The sequence below is a fragment of the Nycticebus coucang genome, chromosome X (genome assembly GCF_027406575.1).
Source record: "Nycticebus coucang isolate mNycCou1 chromosome X, mNycCou1.pri, whole genome shotgun sequence".
Taxonomy (NCBI): Eukaryota; Metazoa; Chordata; class Mammalia; order Primates; family Lorisidae; genus Nycticebus; species Nycticebus coucang.
The window spans coordinates 185,950,880-185,967,280 of record NC_069804.1 but is presented as its reverse complement, the minus strand read 5'-3'; the positions used below and the strand labels follow the sequence as shown (position 1 = coordinate 185,967,280).

General features: G+C 41.3%; 1 protein-coding gene across 1 annotated transcript in view; it reads left to right on the top strand.

The window, feature by feature from the left end:
- Window positions 1-16,178, top strand: part of MPP1 (MAGUK p55 scaffold protein 1) — a 41,917-nt gene extending 25,739 nt beyond the window's left edge. The window contains exons 5-12 of the mRNA XM_053579375.1: window positions 122-190; window positions 5,136-5,332; window positions 8,119-8,225; window positions 9,583-9,663; window positions 10,564-10,644; window positions 13,138-13,340; window positions 13,587-13,661; window positions 15,480-16,178. Coding sequence (XP_053435350.1) covers window positions 122-190; window positions 5,136-5,332; window positions 8,119-8,225; window positions 9,583-9,663; window positions 10,564-10,644; window positions 13,138-13,340; window positions 13,587-13,661; window positions 15,480-15,656 — 990 coding nt within the window. The 3' untranslated portion in view covers window positions 15,657-16,178. The remainder of the gene's footprint in view (window positions 1-121; window positions 191-5,135; window positions 5,333-8,118; window positions 8,226-9,582; window positions 9,664-10,563; window positions 10,645-13,137; window positions 13,341-13,586; window positions 13,662-15,479) is intronic.
- Window positions 16,179-16,401: the final 223 nt, after the last annotated feature.

Genomic DNA, 16,401 nt, shown 5'->3' with positions numbered 1-16,401 from the left:
CAAAATGTAAAGATGGCTGATGGGATAAAACTGGGGCCTTGAGCGGGAAATGACTTTATGAAACCACAAATCACCTAATTCGTTTTCCTTAGAATTTTATTTACCTTTTCTTTTTTAATAGAAAGAAACAAAAGGAATGATCTCATTAAAAGTAATTCCCAGCCAGCTAAGTCGTCTTCCTGCACTACAGGTGGGTGGCACCATTTTCTCTGTTGTGATGATGGCAGGATTTAGGCCATGTTATCTTGTATTCTTTGAGGTTTCATTGTAAGTGATGTGAGTCTAACTTTAAGTTCTAAATATCTCAGAAGTGTGTAGCTGCTTGACTTAGGTTTTCATCATATCCTTACTGGTGCTCTCTGAACTAAAATACAGGCACTCATTCCCCTTTTGTTGAGGCAGAAGACAGTGATCCTTTGCTACAGTGGTCAGGTATGAAAGAAAAGGGTAATCTTATTGTACCAATACCAAAGAATCAATACAACTCCAAGAGAACAATGGATAAAGGGAATGAAGAGATCATTCACAGTAGAAAAACTACAAATCGGCATTGAACTTATGAAAAAATATCCAATCTTACATGTCATCAAGAAAATGCAAATTAAAATATGTATAAGATATTAGTTTTCACCATGCAAATTGGAAGATATTTTTAAAAATAGTAACCATGAATCCCAGTGATTTATAGTGCCAAAGTAAATAAAGAAAGAAAAGATAGTCTTTTTAACACTATTCAAAATTTACTAAGGGTCTATCATGTATAAATTGTGCTAGAAAATGTAGGTGGTATAATGAGAAATGATACATTCCCAGTTCACACCCAGCTCATAACCTGGTAGAGCAATAGATTAGATAGGGCCCTGGCAAGTAAGTATGGAAGAAGTGTAAAGAAAATTCCCACCAAAACTTAGAATAGTATGTCTTTTTTTTTTTTTTTTCCATTTTGGACATTCTGGTGTTGGTAAGCACATTGTGATTTTAATTTATATTTCTCTGATGACTAATGAAAGTAAACGGTTTTTTTTTGTTTTTTTTTTTTTTCAGACAGAGTCTTTCTCTGTCACCCTCAGTAGAGTGCCATGGTGTCACAGCTCGCAGCAACCTCCAAATCTTGGGCTTAAGCAATTATCTTACCTCAGCCTCCCAAGCAGGTGGGACTACAGGTGCCCGCCACAATGCCCAGATATTTTTTGTTGCAGTTGCCATTGCTGTTTTAGCTGGCTGGGGCCAGGTTTGAACCCGCCACCTTCGGCACATGGGGTTTGTGCCCTACCCACTGAACCATAGGCGCCACCCAAAAGTAAACTTTTTATATAAGCTTTTTTCATGTGTATATCCTCTTTTTTTAAATACCAATTCAAATATATTCTAGGAAGAGTACTTTGTCATATGTATTTTAAGTATGTTTTTTTCCTCTGGGGCTTGTGGTCTTATTTTCTTCATGGTGTAGTTAATGAATAGAAACTTAATTTAATGAAATTCCATCTACCATTTATATCGTTTTATGGTTAGTGCTGTTTATGTCCTATTTAATTTTTTTTTTTTTTTTGAGACAGAGTCTCACTTTGTCACCCTTGGTAGAGTGCTATGGCATCACAGCTCACAGCAACCTCCAGCTCCTAGGCTTAGGTGATTCTTTTGCCTTAGCCTCCCAAGTAGCTGGGACTACAGGTGCCTGCCACAATGCTCAGCTATTTTTTGTTGCAGTTTGGCCAGGGCCGGGTTCGAACCCACCACCCTCGGTATATGGGGCTGGCACCCTACTCACTGAGCCATAGGCACTGCCCACTCTCAGCTGTTTTTTGCCAAACAACAATGACAACTCCAACCAAAAACTAGCCGGGCATTGTGGCAGGCACCTGTAGTCCCAGCTACTTGGGCGGCTGAGGCAAGAGAATCGCTTAAGCCCAGGAGTTGGAGGTTGCTGTGAGCTGTGATGCCACGGTACTCTACCCAGGGCAACAGCTTGAGGCTCTGTCTCAAAAAAATTAAAAATAAAGAGAGAAGGAGGGAGGGGGTGAGGGAAAGGTAAAGAAAAGAAAATAGTGACTAATTCTCACATAAATTGGATTTAATTTTGACCAAAGTACATTATTTGAACAATAATTTTTCATTCAACTTGTTAATATGTTGTTTTGGATAGTGCATCCTCATTTATAAGTGAAATATGTTTATAATTTCCCTTTATAATAATATATTTTTCCAATTTTACTATCAGGTATATCCAGATGAAGTAGAATGATTTTGAAGTATTTCTTCTTTTTCTATTGTCTATAAGATTTGGCACCATCTGTTCTTTGAAATTATCTTCTATTTAAAAAATAAAAATAAAATATATATATATTTTTTTTTTTGCTTACAAGAAGGTCAAGATGATCCTCTCTCCTATTTTTTTTTTCTCCTATGTTTTCTTCTAAAATTTTACTTGTTTTATTTTTCACATTTGGACCTAGAACCCATCTGGAATTGGTTTTTGTGTATTTTGTAAAGTAAGAGGTAAAGAGTCCAGTTTTTCCATATGGATATCAATTGATCCAACATCATTTATTGAAATAAGCATCCTGTTCCTATTATGCTGCAGCATCACTTTCATCATAAGTAGTGTGTATGGGTCTATTTTGGAACTCTTTCTTCTTTTCCATTGGACTGTTTGTTTACCCCTGTGTTAAACCTATGTGTCAATTTGTGGAGAAGAGATACCTTCACAGTATGGACAATTCCTAGGTTACAAATGAGATAAGTTCTGTAGGTTTGTTCTTTTTTTTTTTTTTTTTTTTTTTTTGAGACAGAGTCTCACTATGTCACCCTTGGTAGAGTGCCACGGTGTTACAGCTCACAGCAACCCCAACTCTTGGGCTTAAGCGATTCTCTTGCCTCAGCCTTCCAAGTAGCTGGGACTACAGGTACCCGCCACAACACCCAGCTATTTTTTTGTTGCTGTTGCAGTTGTCATTGTTGCTTAGCTGGCCTGAGCCAGGTACGAACCTGCCAGCTTCAGTGTATGTGGCTGTAACCACTGTGCTATGGGCACCGAGCCTGTAGGTTTCTTCTTAAACTGAATTTGTATGTAAGTTGGAACAGATGCATTTACCTATAATAGCTTCCATTCATAAATGCGAGTCATATGTCAGTCAGATGCTTGTAACTCAGGAACTGCCTGTATCCCAATAGAAGTGGTTGCAGCAGACATCCTTGTTTATTTCTCAGTCTTAAAGGGAAAGCTTTTATCATTGCACTGTAAAGAATGGTGTTGGCTGTGGGGTCTTGGTAAGTATTCATCACATTAAAGAAGCTCCTTTCTATTCCAAGTTTGCTCAGAATTTTCATCTTTAATGATTTTAAATGTTGTTAAATACTTTTTGTATATCTATAGAGATGATCATGATTTTTCTTTTAATGTTATGAATCTATTTCCTTTTAGGTAGTAAGCTTTCTTGTGTTGCTGAACTAGATCCTGTTTGGTTTTAATTTAGTGTCCTTTTTATACAGAACAATATTTGATTTGCTTAATATTTTGTTTAGGATATGAGAGAGATTGATTTTAAGATTCTTTTTTTTTTTTTTTTTGGCTTGTCTTAGCTTTACCATTTTTTTTTTATTTGAGACAGAGTCTCACTTTGTCATCCTGGGTAGAGTGCCGTGGCATCATAGCTCACAGCAACCTCAGACTCTTTGGATCAAGTGATTCTTTTGCCTCAGCCTACTGAGCAGCTGGGACTACAGATGCCCACCTCAAAGCCCAGCTAGTTTTAGAGACAAGGCCTGGCTCTTGCCCAGGCTGGTCTTCACCTCCTGAGCACAAGCAATCCACCTGCCTTGGCCTCCCAAAGTGCTAGGATTATAGGCATGAGCCACTGTGCCTGGCCAGATTATAAGATTCTTGTCAGATTTTGATGTCATAGTTATGCTAGATTTAAAATGAGTTGGGAAGTACCATTATTTTCTGTAATTTGTGTTTTTATGAAATTAAACTTCTTTATTCAAACAATGCTTAGATAATTTACCAGCAAAGTGATCAGATATGTAGGGTGGGTGGAGTAGGGGTGAATTTTCAATTCTTTGATAGATACATAAGTGTTTATATTTTTATATTTTTATTGTGTCACTTTTGGTCAATTGTGTTTTCCAAGGAATTTGTCAAATGTACTGGTATGAAATTATTCATAATATACTCATATAACCTTTTTAATATCTCTAGGATAGCTACTGATCTCGACTAGTAAATTGTGTCTTCTGTATTTTCTTAATCAGCTTTGGTAGAGGTTTCTTAATTTCATTAATCTTTTCAAAGAACCAATGTTGCCTCTTTTGATCTTCTCAACTGTGTTTTATCTTCTATTTCCTTTCTTTCTGCTCATTATTATTTCTTTCTTTGAGTTGTACACCTAATCTTACTACCATAGATAACCTGTATTAAATTCTTGTGTAATGTCTTCAAGTCTTTTTTCTATGTATAATAAATACTTATTTTTACTTCCAGTATACTAGTTATTGCTTGGATATTGTTTTATGATATTCTCATTTAATGTCATATCAGTAGCATTTCCCAAAGGCATTGCAATCCTTCTACAAATTGATTTTTATGGTTTATATTCAGTAGATGACCATACTTAACTAATTCCCCATTCTTGGAAAATTAGGTTGTTTTCAGGACTTCACTCTTATATATAATGTTGTGATAAAAATACTTATTTATACATTGTTACCGACAGCTCTGTTTCATATCAGATAAATCCATAGATGTAGAATGTGGGGCCAAGAGGTATCTACATTTTAAGACTTTTGGCACATTCGTATTGTTAGATTGTCTTCTAGAAAAGGTCTACCAAGTTTATTGAACATATTTGTAAAAATATTTTTTCAAGGCAACGGATATGTTTTAGATACTCAGATCCAATGAGAGCGAACATGCTGACCTAGAAAGGCATATCATGCCTTCTTGTTAAATGGGTTAGTCCTGATCCCCCTGCAGACACAGCAGGGAGTAATTCTAATTACTTCAGGGTTCTGATTTCTCTCTCTTGGGTGCTCCTTGTTGTCCATTCATTCCTGACCCTGTTTATTCTACTTACATGCTCTGATGCTACTGTATTTTTAAAGCTGCTGCCTACAGTTCTCTTTGCCTTCTTTTTCAGATGTTCATGAGAGCTCAGTTTGACTATGATCCCAAAAAGGACAATCTGATCCCTTGCAAGGAGGCGGGACTGAAGTTTGTTACTGGGGACATAATTCAGATCATCAACAAGGATGACAGCAATTGGTGGCAGGGGCGGGTGGAAGGCTCCTCCAAGGAGTCAGCAGGATTGATCCCTTCCCCAGAGCTGCAGGAATGGTGAGCTGCTATTGTGCAAGTGAAATCAGAATATGGAAGGGCCATGTGCTGGCCACAAATCATTGCTTAGCTTCAGAAATCCATCACCTTTGTTTTAGTTTTTGCTTCTTGAACAAGCAGACTGCTCAGTTTCCCTAGCATAGCAAGTAACAGAGAGTCAACCATCAGTTGATAAACTGACTATAAGCTGCTACAGGTAAGGCAGCCTGAATAGCTCTTTGTCCCTATATGGGCTTCTTGTTCCTGCCAATGCTTTCCCTATGGTTACACAGCAAGCAACAAACAATATTGTGACTAGAGCCTTCCCTGGACCCCTGCTTCTCAAGCTAGTACCCACGCTATTTCTCAGATTTCTTCTGAGTCCTACAGAAAACATTCACATGTGTTTCCTTTTTACAGATTCGTAGTATATAGAAAAAATAATTCCTGTCCCCAAGTCAGATTGCTTACCTAGGTCCAGGTTATACCATAGGAGTGTTAGAAAATCCACACAGAATAGCTCTAACTGGTTCCATATCAAGCACTGACCCTCCCCTCTGGCTCTGCAAAATAACCCCACTGTAAAGATTACAACCTTAGGGGGTAACATACCAGTCTTTTAGATTTAAGGCAGAATTCCAGTTGATCTTGTCTCTGGTGATGATACAAACATGGCACTGAACCACAGTGTGTGCTTCATAGAAATAAGCTTTTAGCATTAGAGCAACAAAGGAGACACAATGCAGACCCTGGATGATATTGGCAAAAGCCCTGAATATGCTGTCTGTGACTGCTAGGCCATTTTCAGGGCTAATGCCTCATGGAGAACACTGCAGGGTTGGGAGCTGCAGATAGCTGAGGAAGACCCACAGAATATAAATAAGATCAAAGTAGTAACCATAACTTATTAATAAGGCATGAAATCCATTTAGTGGGTTGCAACAAGTATTTCTTTTCAAAAATGATATTGTGGCTGGGCACGGTGGCTCACACCTGTAATCAATCCTAGTACTCTGGGAGGCCGAGGAGGGTGGATTGCCTGAGCTCACAAGTTCTAGACCAGCCTGAGCCAGAGTGAGACCCCACCTCTAAAAATAGCTGGGCATTGTGACAGACGCCTGTAGTCCCAGTTACTTGGGAGGCTGAGGCAAGAGAATCACTTGAGCCCCAGAGTTTGAGGTTGCTGTGAACTATGACACCACAGCACTCTACTGAGGGTGACAAAGTGAGACTGTCTCAAAAAAAAAATGATGTTGAGATCAGGTGCAGTGGCTCACATTTGTCTTGTAAACACACAACTTTAGGAGACTGAGGCAAAAGGTCACATGATATCAGGAGTTTGAGACCAACCTATGCAACACAGTAAGACCCTGTCTCTTTAAAAAAGAAATTTAAAAATTACCCTGGCATGGTGACACATGCCTCTAGTCCCAGCTTCTTAGGAGGGATGTGGATGGCTTGAGCCTGGGAGTTTGAGGTTACAGTGAGCTATGATCATGCCTGGACAACAGAGTGGGGCCCTGTCTCCTAAAAAAAAATGTGGAATAGAAATATTAGACTATATTACACATAGTAATAAAAGTTTTTTGTGACGTTGTTTTACTTGTATTTGTGGTATATATGTAAATGTGTATTTTATTTACATATATAGAGAGAGACAGATTCTTTGTCACCCTGGGTAGAATACTGTGGCATCATAGCTCACAGCAACCTCAAGGTCTTGGGCTCAAGTGATCTTTTTGTCTCAGCCTCTCCCCAGTAGCTGAGACTACAAACACCCACCACGATGCCTGGCTAGTTTTTCTCTTTTTAGTAGAGATGGGTTCTTGCTTTGATCAGGCTAGTCTTGAACTCTTGAGCTCAGGCAGTCCACCCACCTTGGCCTCTTAGAGTGCTGGGGTTATAGGCTTGAGCCACTGTACCTGGCCTGTGTTAAAATGTATGTATGTGTAATACATCATACATGTGTGTGATCTACAATATTTCTTCCAGTAAGGTAAAGTCCAGTACTTTTCAAACATCTTCCAGAGGTTTGAAAAGTACTGGACCAGAGAAATTGAGTTGACGGTGGGTAGTATTTGGAATCTTCTCAAAGGTAGTTGGCAGAGACTCAAGGAACTACGTGAAAGGCCTAGATGCAGGGAGAGGGCTAGAGAGACACAAAGAGACTATAAGAAGAAAAAGAAACAGAAAGAGAAGGAGGCTGAGAGACAGGTGAGGTCTCACACAAGGAGAGGATGGATGAGAAAAAGTGAAGGGGAAACTGTTAGAGAATGAGTGGCTAGAATGGTCCAGGGCAACATGAAATTTTTGGCTAAGGCAAAGGGAAAGAAGTGAGTTGGTCTAGAGCAGCAGTTCTCAACCTGTGGGTTGTGACCCCTATGGAGGTCGCCTAAGACCATCGGGAAACACCTTACAATTCATAATACCCTGTTTCCCCGAAAATAAGACAGTGTCTTATTTTAAGGTGTGCTCCCAAAGATGCACTAGGTCTTATTTTCAGGGGACGCCTTATCTTTCCTGTAAGTAGGTCTTATTTTTGGAGGATGTCTTATTTTCGGGAAAACAGGGTAGTAGCAAAATTACAGTTATGAAGTAGCAACAAAAATAATTTAATGGTTGGGGGTCACCACAACATGAGGAACTGTATTAAAGGGTCGCAGCATTAGGAAGGTTGAGAACCACTGGTCTAGAGGTTGAATGTAGGAAGGACAGGGTGTCACCCAGTCCTATCACAGGACAGGCAAATGAGCCTGGAGCTTTTTCATGAAGGATGTGCTGACTCTATGGTTGTCCTTTCCTATCAGGCGAGTGGCGAGTGTGGCCCAGTCAGCTCCACCTGAGGCCCCAAGCTGCAGTCCCTTTGGGAAGAAGAAGAAGTACAAAGACAAATACCTGGCCAAACACAGCTCAAGTAAGCTTTCTTTTTTTATTTCAAATTGATATGAGGGTACAGATGTTTAGGTTACACTGATTTCATTCCAAGGTAAAGTTCAACTTGTAGTTGAGCCCTTTACCCAGGGGGCGTGTTGTACACCCTCACATTGTGCACATTGGGTGACATCCCAACAATTGCCCTCCCTCCTCTCCTTCAAGTTAGCTTTCCAAGCCTTCTTCCTCTAGTCTTTTTAAGCAGCAGAGATGGGGAGCTGGTGTATACAGAAAACATCTCTTGTCTTCTGGTTTTATTTTACTAAATTCACCTTTGCAAGCTCACTGCAGAGAGACAGTGTCAGCAGATGTGGGCAGACCACATCTCATTGCCTTAGCCCTCAGGTAACCAAGTGAATGGTGTTTTGGGCTATTTATGCTCACAGTTTGCTCAGTGTGTCAGTGCCTTCGGCATGGCCCGGATGTACCCCTGGAGAGTAGTATATTTTTCATGACAACTAATTTTGGCTTTGTTTTTTACCTACCATGATAGGAAATATTATATACTAAAATTATAAATGGGTTCAACCAGATTATAGATAACAAATTAATAATCTACCATTCAACTACAATTTATTGAATGTATGTCAGGAGACTACACAGAAGTACATGTGGCTGTAGCATCCATTATGGGAAAAGAGAAGTAGGCCAGGGGAGAGGTGACAGGAAGTGGCCAGGGCCAGGTGACAGGGAGCTTCGTCCACCCTCGCTACTATTTTAGATTTTGTTCTGTTATCTCTGTGGAGTGAATGAAGCGTTTTGAGCAGAGGATTAATGTGATCAGCTTTTCATTTTCATCTTTCTGATACCAATGGATAAACCCCAGAAGAGGTCAGGAATGAGAGTGGCAGTCCAGCAGGTTGTAGGGATGTGGGAAGAGATGAATTTGAGATGAGACCCAGGTTTCCATCTTGAGTAGCTGGGTCGATAACAGCACCATTCTCTGAGACAGAAGACATTTTACATAATACAGAGATTGTTGAGTTCTAAGCGGCCATGAGATGACCAACTGGCATGTCTAGGAACTTGGAGCTGAGGGGAGCATCTCTGTTAGAAATAGCCATCAGGTTAAGGAAACTATAGAAAAGAGTACAGGGAACCAGAAAGGTTGCCTCAAACTGAGAGAATAAGGGTCCAAAAGCTTAAACTCCCTTGCTCAAAACTTCCTTATAACACTGAAAATAAAAAGCAATCCAAAGTCCTTCCTCCCATTGACCTTCCTGGCCTTATCTCCAATCACTTCCTCCCTGTTAAGATGTGGCTCTTTCCCACCTCAGGGCCTGGACCACTGTTCTCCCCAGTTCTGGACATGAACACTGCTTGGTTTTCTTTCTCTCTAGTTTTTGACCAGTTGGATGTTGTTTCATATGAGGAAGTTGTTCGGCTGCCTGCATTCAAGAGGAAGACCCTGGTGCTGATTGGTATCTTCTCATCACCCCCATGCTGCTTTGATAGCTAAAGAGTACATTTCTGTCCTCATTCTTCTGCCTGCATTATGTACCCAGTCCATAAGGCAATGAGGAAGAAATGGAGTGAGGTAGTTTAGGTTTTCCATATAGAATAAAGAATTTTCTGGGTCCTTTTGAGTACCCTATCTGGGTTTACCTCACAAGTAAACTAAACCTTATAAAGTGTTCTCTTATGTTGTGTTTTGTGCTGGCAGTTCCTAAACTGGGGTTTACTGTTTGTTCATCCTCCCATGGCTGGGAAGTGATATATACTTTCTTCTTTAAGTACGTATGTTAGAGTGTTTTGTTAGCACTTTGTTAGTGGGAATCCCTGAGCTGTTCAGTCACAAACATGACATGAAACACAATGAGTCCTGGCTCCAGACCCAGTTATGTGGCCCTTGGCTCTTGTGGGTTCCTCACCTTTTTGTACCTGGAGTAGAAATAGTACTTGCTTAGAGGAACTATATATAGTAGGACTCTGGTGCAATTGCCAATTAAAAACACTGGCTTAAATTCAGTTCTGTTAATTCTAGAGAGCTCAGAAGAGAAAATATCCTTAGAAAATAAACAGAAAACCCATTAGCTAGCTCCTCTGTAGAAATGATGATTTTTGTTCTGAGTCTCAACCCTTATTCCTTAGAAAGACCCTCCTACCCCAAACAGAACAGAAAGACTTGAAGATACTTGGTGGCCTCAAATCTTCTGATGACTTAAAGGACCTGACCCCAGCCCAGATGCGATACCAACTCATTATCACCTATTGGCAACTTCGAGTGCCAAGAGATGAAAATTCATATCCTATACCCACTCATATCCCTACCTCTGTCTTTGTGGGGAAGAGATGGAAGCCTTTCTTCTCTCTCCACACAGGAGCCAGTGGGGTAGGTCGCAGCCACATTAAGAATGCCCTGCTCAGCCAGAATCCAGAAAAGTTCGTGTACCCTGCCCCATGTAAGTAACTCTTGGGTGCCTTGGAGGAGAAGTGGCAGCCTGAAGGATGGGGCATCAATAGCACATTTTATCACAAAATATGGAAAGATAAAAATTTGTACCTAAAATTGCTCCACCTAACAAAATATATTGTTTTCTTATTGTTCTCTTGTATGCTGTTTGGTACGTAACAAGAACTATAGGGCATATTTATCTTGCTTTAAAAAATTACCAAGTATTCAAATGTATGCATACTTCTTTTTTCATTTTACCTTACATTTTCCCATGTTCCTCTACTGTCTGCCTCATTCACTTTTGAGAACTGTTTTATAGTAGTCCATTGAGTGGGTGTACTGTAATTTCTTTGGCTATCCCACTCTTGTTTGACTTAAGCTGCCTCTAATTTCCATGAATGTCTTTTAAATAAAGGAATGCTTAGGAAAAGCCCAAATAATCTTTTGAGCAGTCTTAGATAGGGAGAAGATTAGCACCAGGGAAAGTTAGAGAAACAGGATGATAGATGAAGAAGTCAGGTCAAAGTAGAGTTTTTATGGAAAGAAAGACATAAGTGGGTATAAATTAAAGAGAAAGAGCCACTTGAGAGACAAGTAGATGATACAGAAGGCAAAGGAGATATCCAAGGGGAAGAGGTTGGGAGGATTGTGTTTCAAGCTACTATATCTGGAACATATTTTACTAACTTGACAATTTATATGAGTAATAGAAAACATGATTTTGGGGCAGGCACAGTGGCTCACACCTATAATCCTAGCACTCTGGGAGGCTGAGGTGAGTGAATTGCTTGAGCTCAGGAGTTTGAGAATGACCTGAGCAAGAACAAGACCTCATCTCTAAAAAAAATAAATAAATAGGGTGGCACCTGTTGCTCAGTGGGTAGGGCGCCAGCCCCATATACCAAGGGTGGCAGGTTCAAACCCAGCCTCAGCCAAACTGCAACAAAAAAATAGCCAGGCGTTGTGGCGGGCACCTTTAATCCAGCTACTTGGGAGGCTGAGGCAAGAGAATCACCTAAGCCCAAGAGCTGGAGGTTGCTGTGAGCTGTGATGCCACAGCACTCTACCGAGGGTGACAAAGTGACACTTTGTCTCTACAAAAATAAATAAATAAATGTGACTTTTGACTTGGCGCCTATAGCTCAGTGGCTAGGGTGCCAGCCACAAACACCAGAGCTGGTGGGTTCAATTCCAGCCTGGGCCTGCCAAACAATGACAACTACAACCAAAAAATAGCCAGGTGTTGTGATGGGTGCCTGTAGTCCCATTTACTTGGGAGGCTGAGGCAAGAGAATCACTTAAGCCCAAGAGTTTGAGGTTGCTGTGAGCTGTGATGCCATGACACTCTACCAAGGGTGACATAATGAGACTGTCTCAAAAAAAAAAAAAAATGGGACTTTTAAGAACATTCCAACTTTTTTTTTTTTTGAGACAGAGTCTTACTTACTCTGTCACCCTGGGTAGAGTGCCATCGTATCATACCTCACAGTAACCTCAAACTCTTGGGCTCAAATGATCTTCCTGCTTCAGCTTTCTGAGTAGTCCAACTATTAACAATATGAGCTTAAAGTAAACCAAAATACTCTTCTTTCCAAGTCATGAGAAGGAAACTTTAAATGTATTTCCAAGAAATCCTGATGACTACCCATAAAAATATCTTCACTTGTGGCTCAGCACCTGTGGCTCAAGTGGCTAAGGTGCCAGCCACATACACCTGAGCTGGCGGGTTCGAATCTAGCCTGGGCCCACCAAACAACAATGACGGCTGCAATCAAAAAATAGCCGGGCGTTGTGGCAGGCGAATCACTTGAGCCCAACTGGAGGTTGCTGTGAGCTGTGATGCCACAGCACTCTACCCAGGGCAACAGCTTGAGGGTCGGTCTCAAAAAAAAAAAAAATTCTTCACTTGGCAAAGCCGCTAAGGTGCCAGCCACATACACCTGAGTTGGCGGGTTCAAATCCAGCCCAGGCCCGCCAAACAACGATGGCTGCAACCAAAAAATAGCCAGGCATTAGGGCGGGTGCCTGTAGTCCCAGCTACTTGGGAGGCAGAGGCAGGAGAATCACTTGAGCCCACGAGTTGGAGTTTGCTGTGAGCTGTGATGCCATGGCACTCTACCCAGGGCGACAGCTTGAGGCTCTGTCTCAAAAAAATAAATAATAAATAAATAAATATATCTTCACCTGTCATCCCTTCATTTCTGAGCTTTGTTATTGCTGGATTTGGTTGGTTGAGAGATGTAACTTCATACAGAGAAAATGATAGGAATTTTCTACACTGGGCTTTGCCTCTTAAAAATTAAATGTGTCCTGGGCCCATGGGAGGATTTCTCAATCTGTCATCACCTAGTGTCAGCCCTTTAGGAGCCTATGGGAGGAGTCCTCAAGGAAATACTCTGCACAAAAGGCAGCTGTGGTTTAATAAAGATACAACAGTTCAAGCCTTTATGCAAGGGTGAGGACCCAGAGTTCATGAGTGATTTTTGGTGCTTGTATACAGATACAACACGGCCGCCAAAGAAGAGTGAGGAAGATGGGAAGGAGTACCACTTCATCTCAACAGAGGAGATGACAAGGAACATCTCTGCTAATGAGTTCTTAGAGTTTGGCAGCTACCAAGGCAATATGTTTGGTACCAAGTTTGAAACAGTACACCAGATTCATAAGCAGGACAAGATTGCCATCCTTGACATTGAGCCCCAGGTGGGTATTCATGGAAAGGTAGAAGCTGATGGGCTGAACTGCCCAAGGGTTGGGGAAGAAGGTGCTGAAAAGCAGCGCTCTCTGGAATCTTTTGAGAGCTCAAGGATTGTTTCAGTACTTTTAATAGGGCCAGCCTGGAATAAGAACAGTAGTACTGGGAAGGTTGGAAAACAGTATTGGGATAATGTACAAAGAAGAAATCCATTATGATAGCTATTTTTTTTCTCTTTTCTTCCTCTATTCTAGACCCTGAAAGTTGTTCGGACAGCAGAACTTTCGCCTTTCATTGTGTTCATTGCACCTACTGACCAGGGCATTCAGGTGGGAAGGAAGGGGTTGTATAGAGTGCAGGGGTTACTTTCTCCGTGTCTGCCCACACTAGGACATCAGTCCCAGTTATTGACAGTGCTGGCTGAAGCTTGGCTCCACCTGGGCTTCTTCCTTCAAGGTCAGGAAGCCACAGGCATGCACATTTCATTCATGCAAGTTATTAAACCACTGGCTAGGCCAGAGCCCATGCTAGGTGACAAAGACAAAATAAACCAGACCCAGTCATTGTCCCAGAGGTGGACAACTGAGCAAATCCTGACAATGGTGCTATGCAGACTCAGGCAGGGCAAGCGGGCAGAGTTGCTGTATTCAGAGGCAGCAGTGAACCTGCCCTCCAGTGTGATATGGCTGTGGCAAGAAATACATTAAAAAGCTTCCATACTCCCCTCTACCCAGTCCTACCCATCTGTGTAGTTTGTTACACCTTGCTTTTTCATTGAACAATGGAGATCTTTCCCTATTAGCATGCAAAAAAACTTATTTTTATTTATAGCTGGCCTTCTATTGCATGTATGTAATTATTTTAGCCATTGCCCTGCTGATGGTCACTCAGGTTGTTTTAAAACATGGACTATTATAGGGTGGCACCTGTGGCTCAAGGAGTAGGGTGCCAACCCCATATACCAGGGGTGGTAGGTTTGAGCCTGGCCCTGGCCAAAACTGCAAAGAAAAAAAAAAAAACATGGACTATTATAACACTGCAATTAGTAGCCACCCTGTACATATCCAGAGGAAAAACTCCTAAGAAGGATCACTGTATCTACGAGTATATGCACTTGGAATTTGGATAGGTATATGCAAATTGAGCTCCTTTAGCACCTATTGTCCTTCCAATCACCTGTGACATGTTTGTTTCCCTTTGCTTGTAGCATGCTGTCAGAACTTTCATTTTTTGCCAGTTTAGAAGGAAAGTGGTACCTTATACTTTATCCTTTACTGTAAGAGACTGCATTTTCATCCCATTATGACCCATTTGTTTTACATTTTCTCCAGGTATTTGGTCATGAGTGCTGGGTTATTGCCCTTTATCTCATTTCTAGGAACACATTAGGGTAATTAGCCCTTTGTGATATCAGTTGCAATTCCCCTCTGCCCCCACAGCATGTCTTTTGGTGTTTTTTGCTTTGTAGACATTTTTACTTCTATGTAATTAAATGATCATTTTTTTTTTTTGGGAGATAGTTTTACTCTATCACCATGAGTTAGAGTGCTGTGGCATCAGTCCTCAGTCCTACTCACATCAACCTCAAACTCCTGGGCTCAAACAATCCTCCTTCCTCATCCTCCCGAGTACCTGGGACTATAAAGTGCCTGCCAAGTTTTCTTTTTTTTAGTATAAATGGGTCTCCCTCTTGCTCAGGTTAGACTGAGCTCAAGCAACCCATGATCATTCTTTTCATTGCTGCTTGGGTTGAGGTCAGAAAAGGAGACCTGGGATTATAAATTAGCTTAATCTTTGTTCTGGGATTGCAGGTTTGGTGGTTGCTGAAATGGTTCTTCCATGTTCAAAGGGCATCAAATGGAAGGTAGTGAAGTCCATGCTATTGGTAGATACTGGTCATCCAGGGGGCTCTGATTATTTATAATCAAGGTTGGTTTGAGAATTGTAGTGCTCTTCACTGATTGCCTCTCAATACTGTTAACATTTTCAAGCAACATCTCGAGTTTGCTTTTAAGTAGGTGATATGGAGCTGAGTAATGCTAATGTAATAGCGAATGCCTGTTTAAAACCTGTTGCTGGCCTCTCTGGGTTGGTGGTGCTGAGAATTGCTTCAAACGTGCCTTTTTTTTTTTTTTTTTTTTTGGTAGACGGAAGCCCTGCAGCAACTGCAGAGGGATTCTGAAGCCATCCGCAGCCAGTATGCTCACTACTTTGACCTGTCACTGGTCAACAATGGCGTTGATGAAACCCTCAAGAAATTACAAGAAGCCTTTGACCACGCATGCAGTTCTCCACAGTGGGTGCCTGTCTCCTGGGTTTACTAAGTTCAGAGTGTACATACCCTTATGCTCCTCTCCAGCATTTGTAACTCCATTCTCCTTGCTTTAAGACAGAGCTGCTCCAACTAGTTTTGATTCAAGCTTCCAGCTCTCCGCAACTACCCTAATTAAGCTAATAGGATTCAGTCTTCTTGGGCTGGGAGTTGATTTTTCTGATGGGGCCCCATTAATCTGGATTTCAAAAGATCTCTCGAAATTGGGAGTAAGCAGTACTATCAGAACATAACTACTAGTCCGGGTGTGGTGGCTCACACCTATAATCCTAGCACTCTGGGAGGCTGAGGTGGGTAAATTGCCTGAGCAAGAATGAGACCCCATTTCTAAAAATAGCCAGGCGCCTATAGTCCCACTTACTTGGGAGGCTGAGGCAAGAGAATCTCTTGAGCTCAAGAGTTTGAGGTTGCTGTGAGCTGTATGACGCCATGGCACTCTACTGAGGGCAACAAAGTGAAACTGTCTCAAAAAAACCCCAAACTGCTAATCAAAGATGATGCACAAAAAAAACAATGGACCCTGTCCCTCTAAAGCCTGCCCCTCCTTCAATTTTCTCAAATGTCAAAATAAAACAGCTGTGCAACAGAATGATTATCTGCTCTAGGGAGACCCTCAAAAGCAATAAAAATGTGGCTGTGCTAAAATACCAATGACCTTGTAATTGAGTTTCCACCTGCACCACAAACTTGTGCCCACTTCATTAAGCTAGACAATGGCATCAACGTAAGATGCCTCG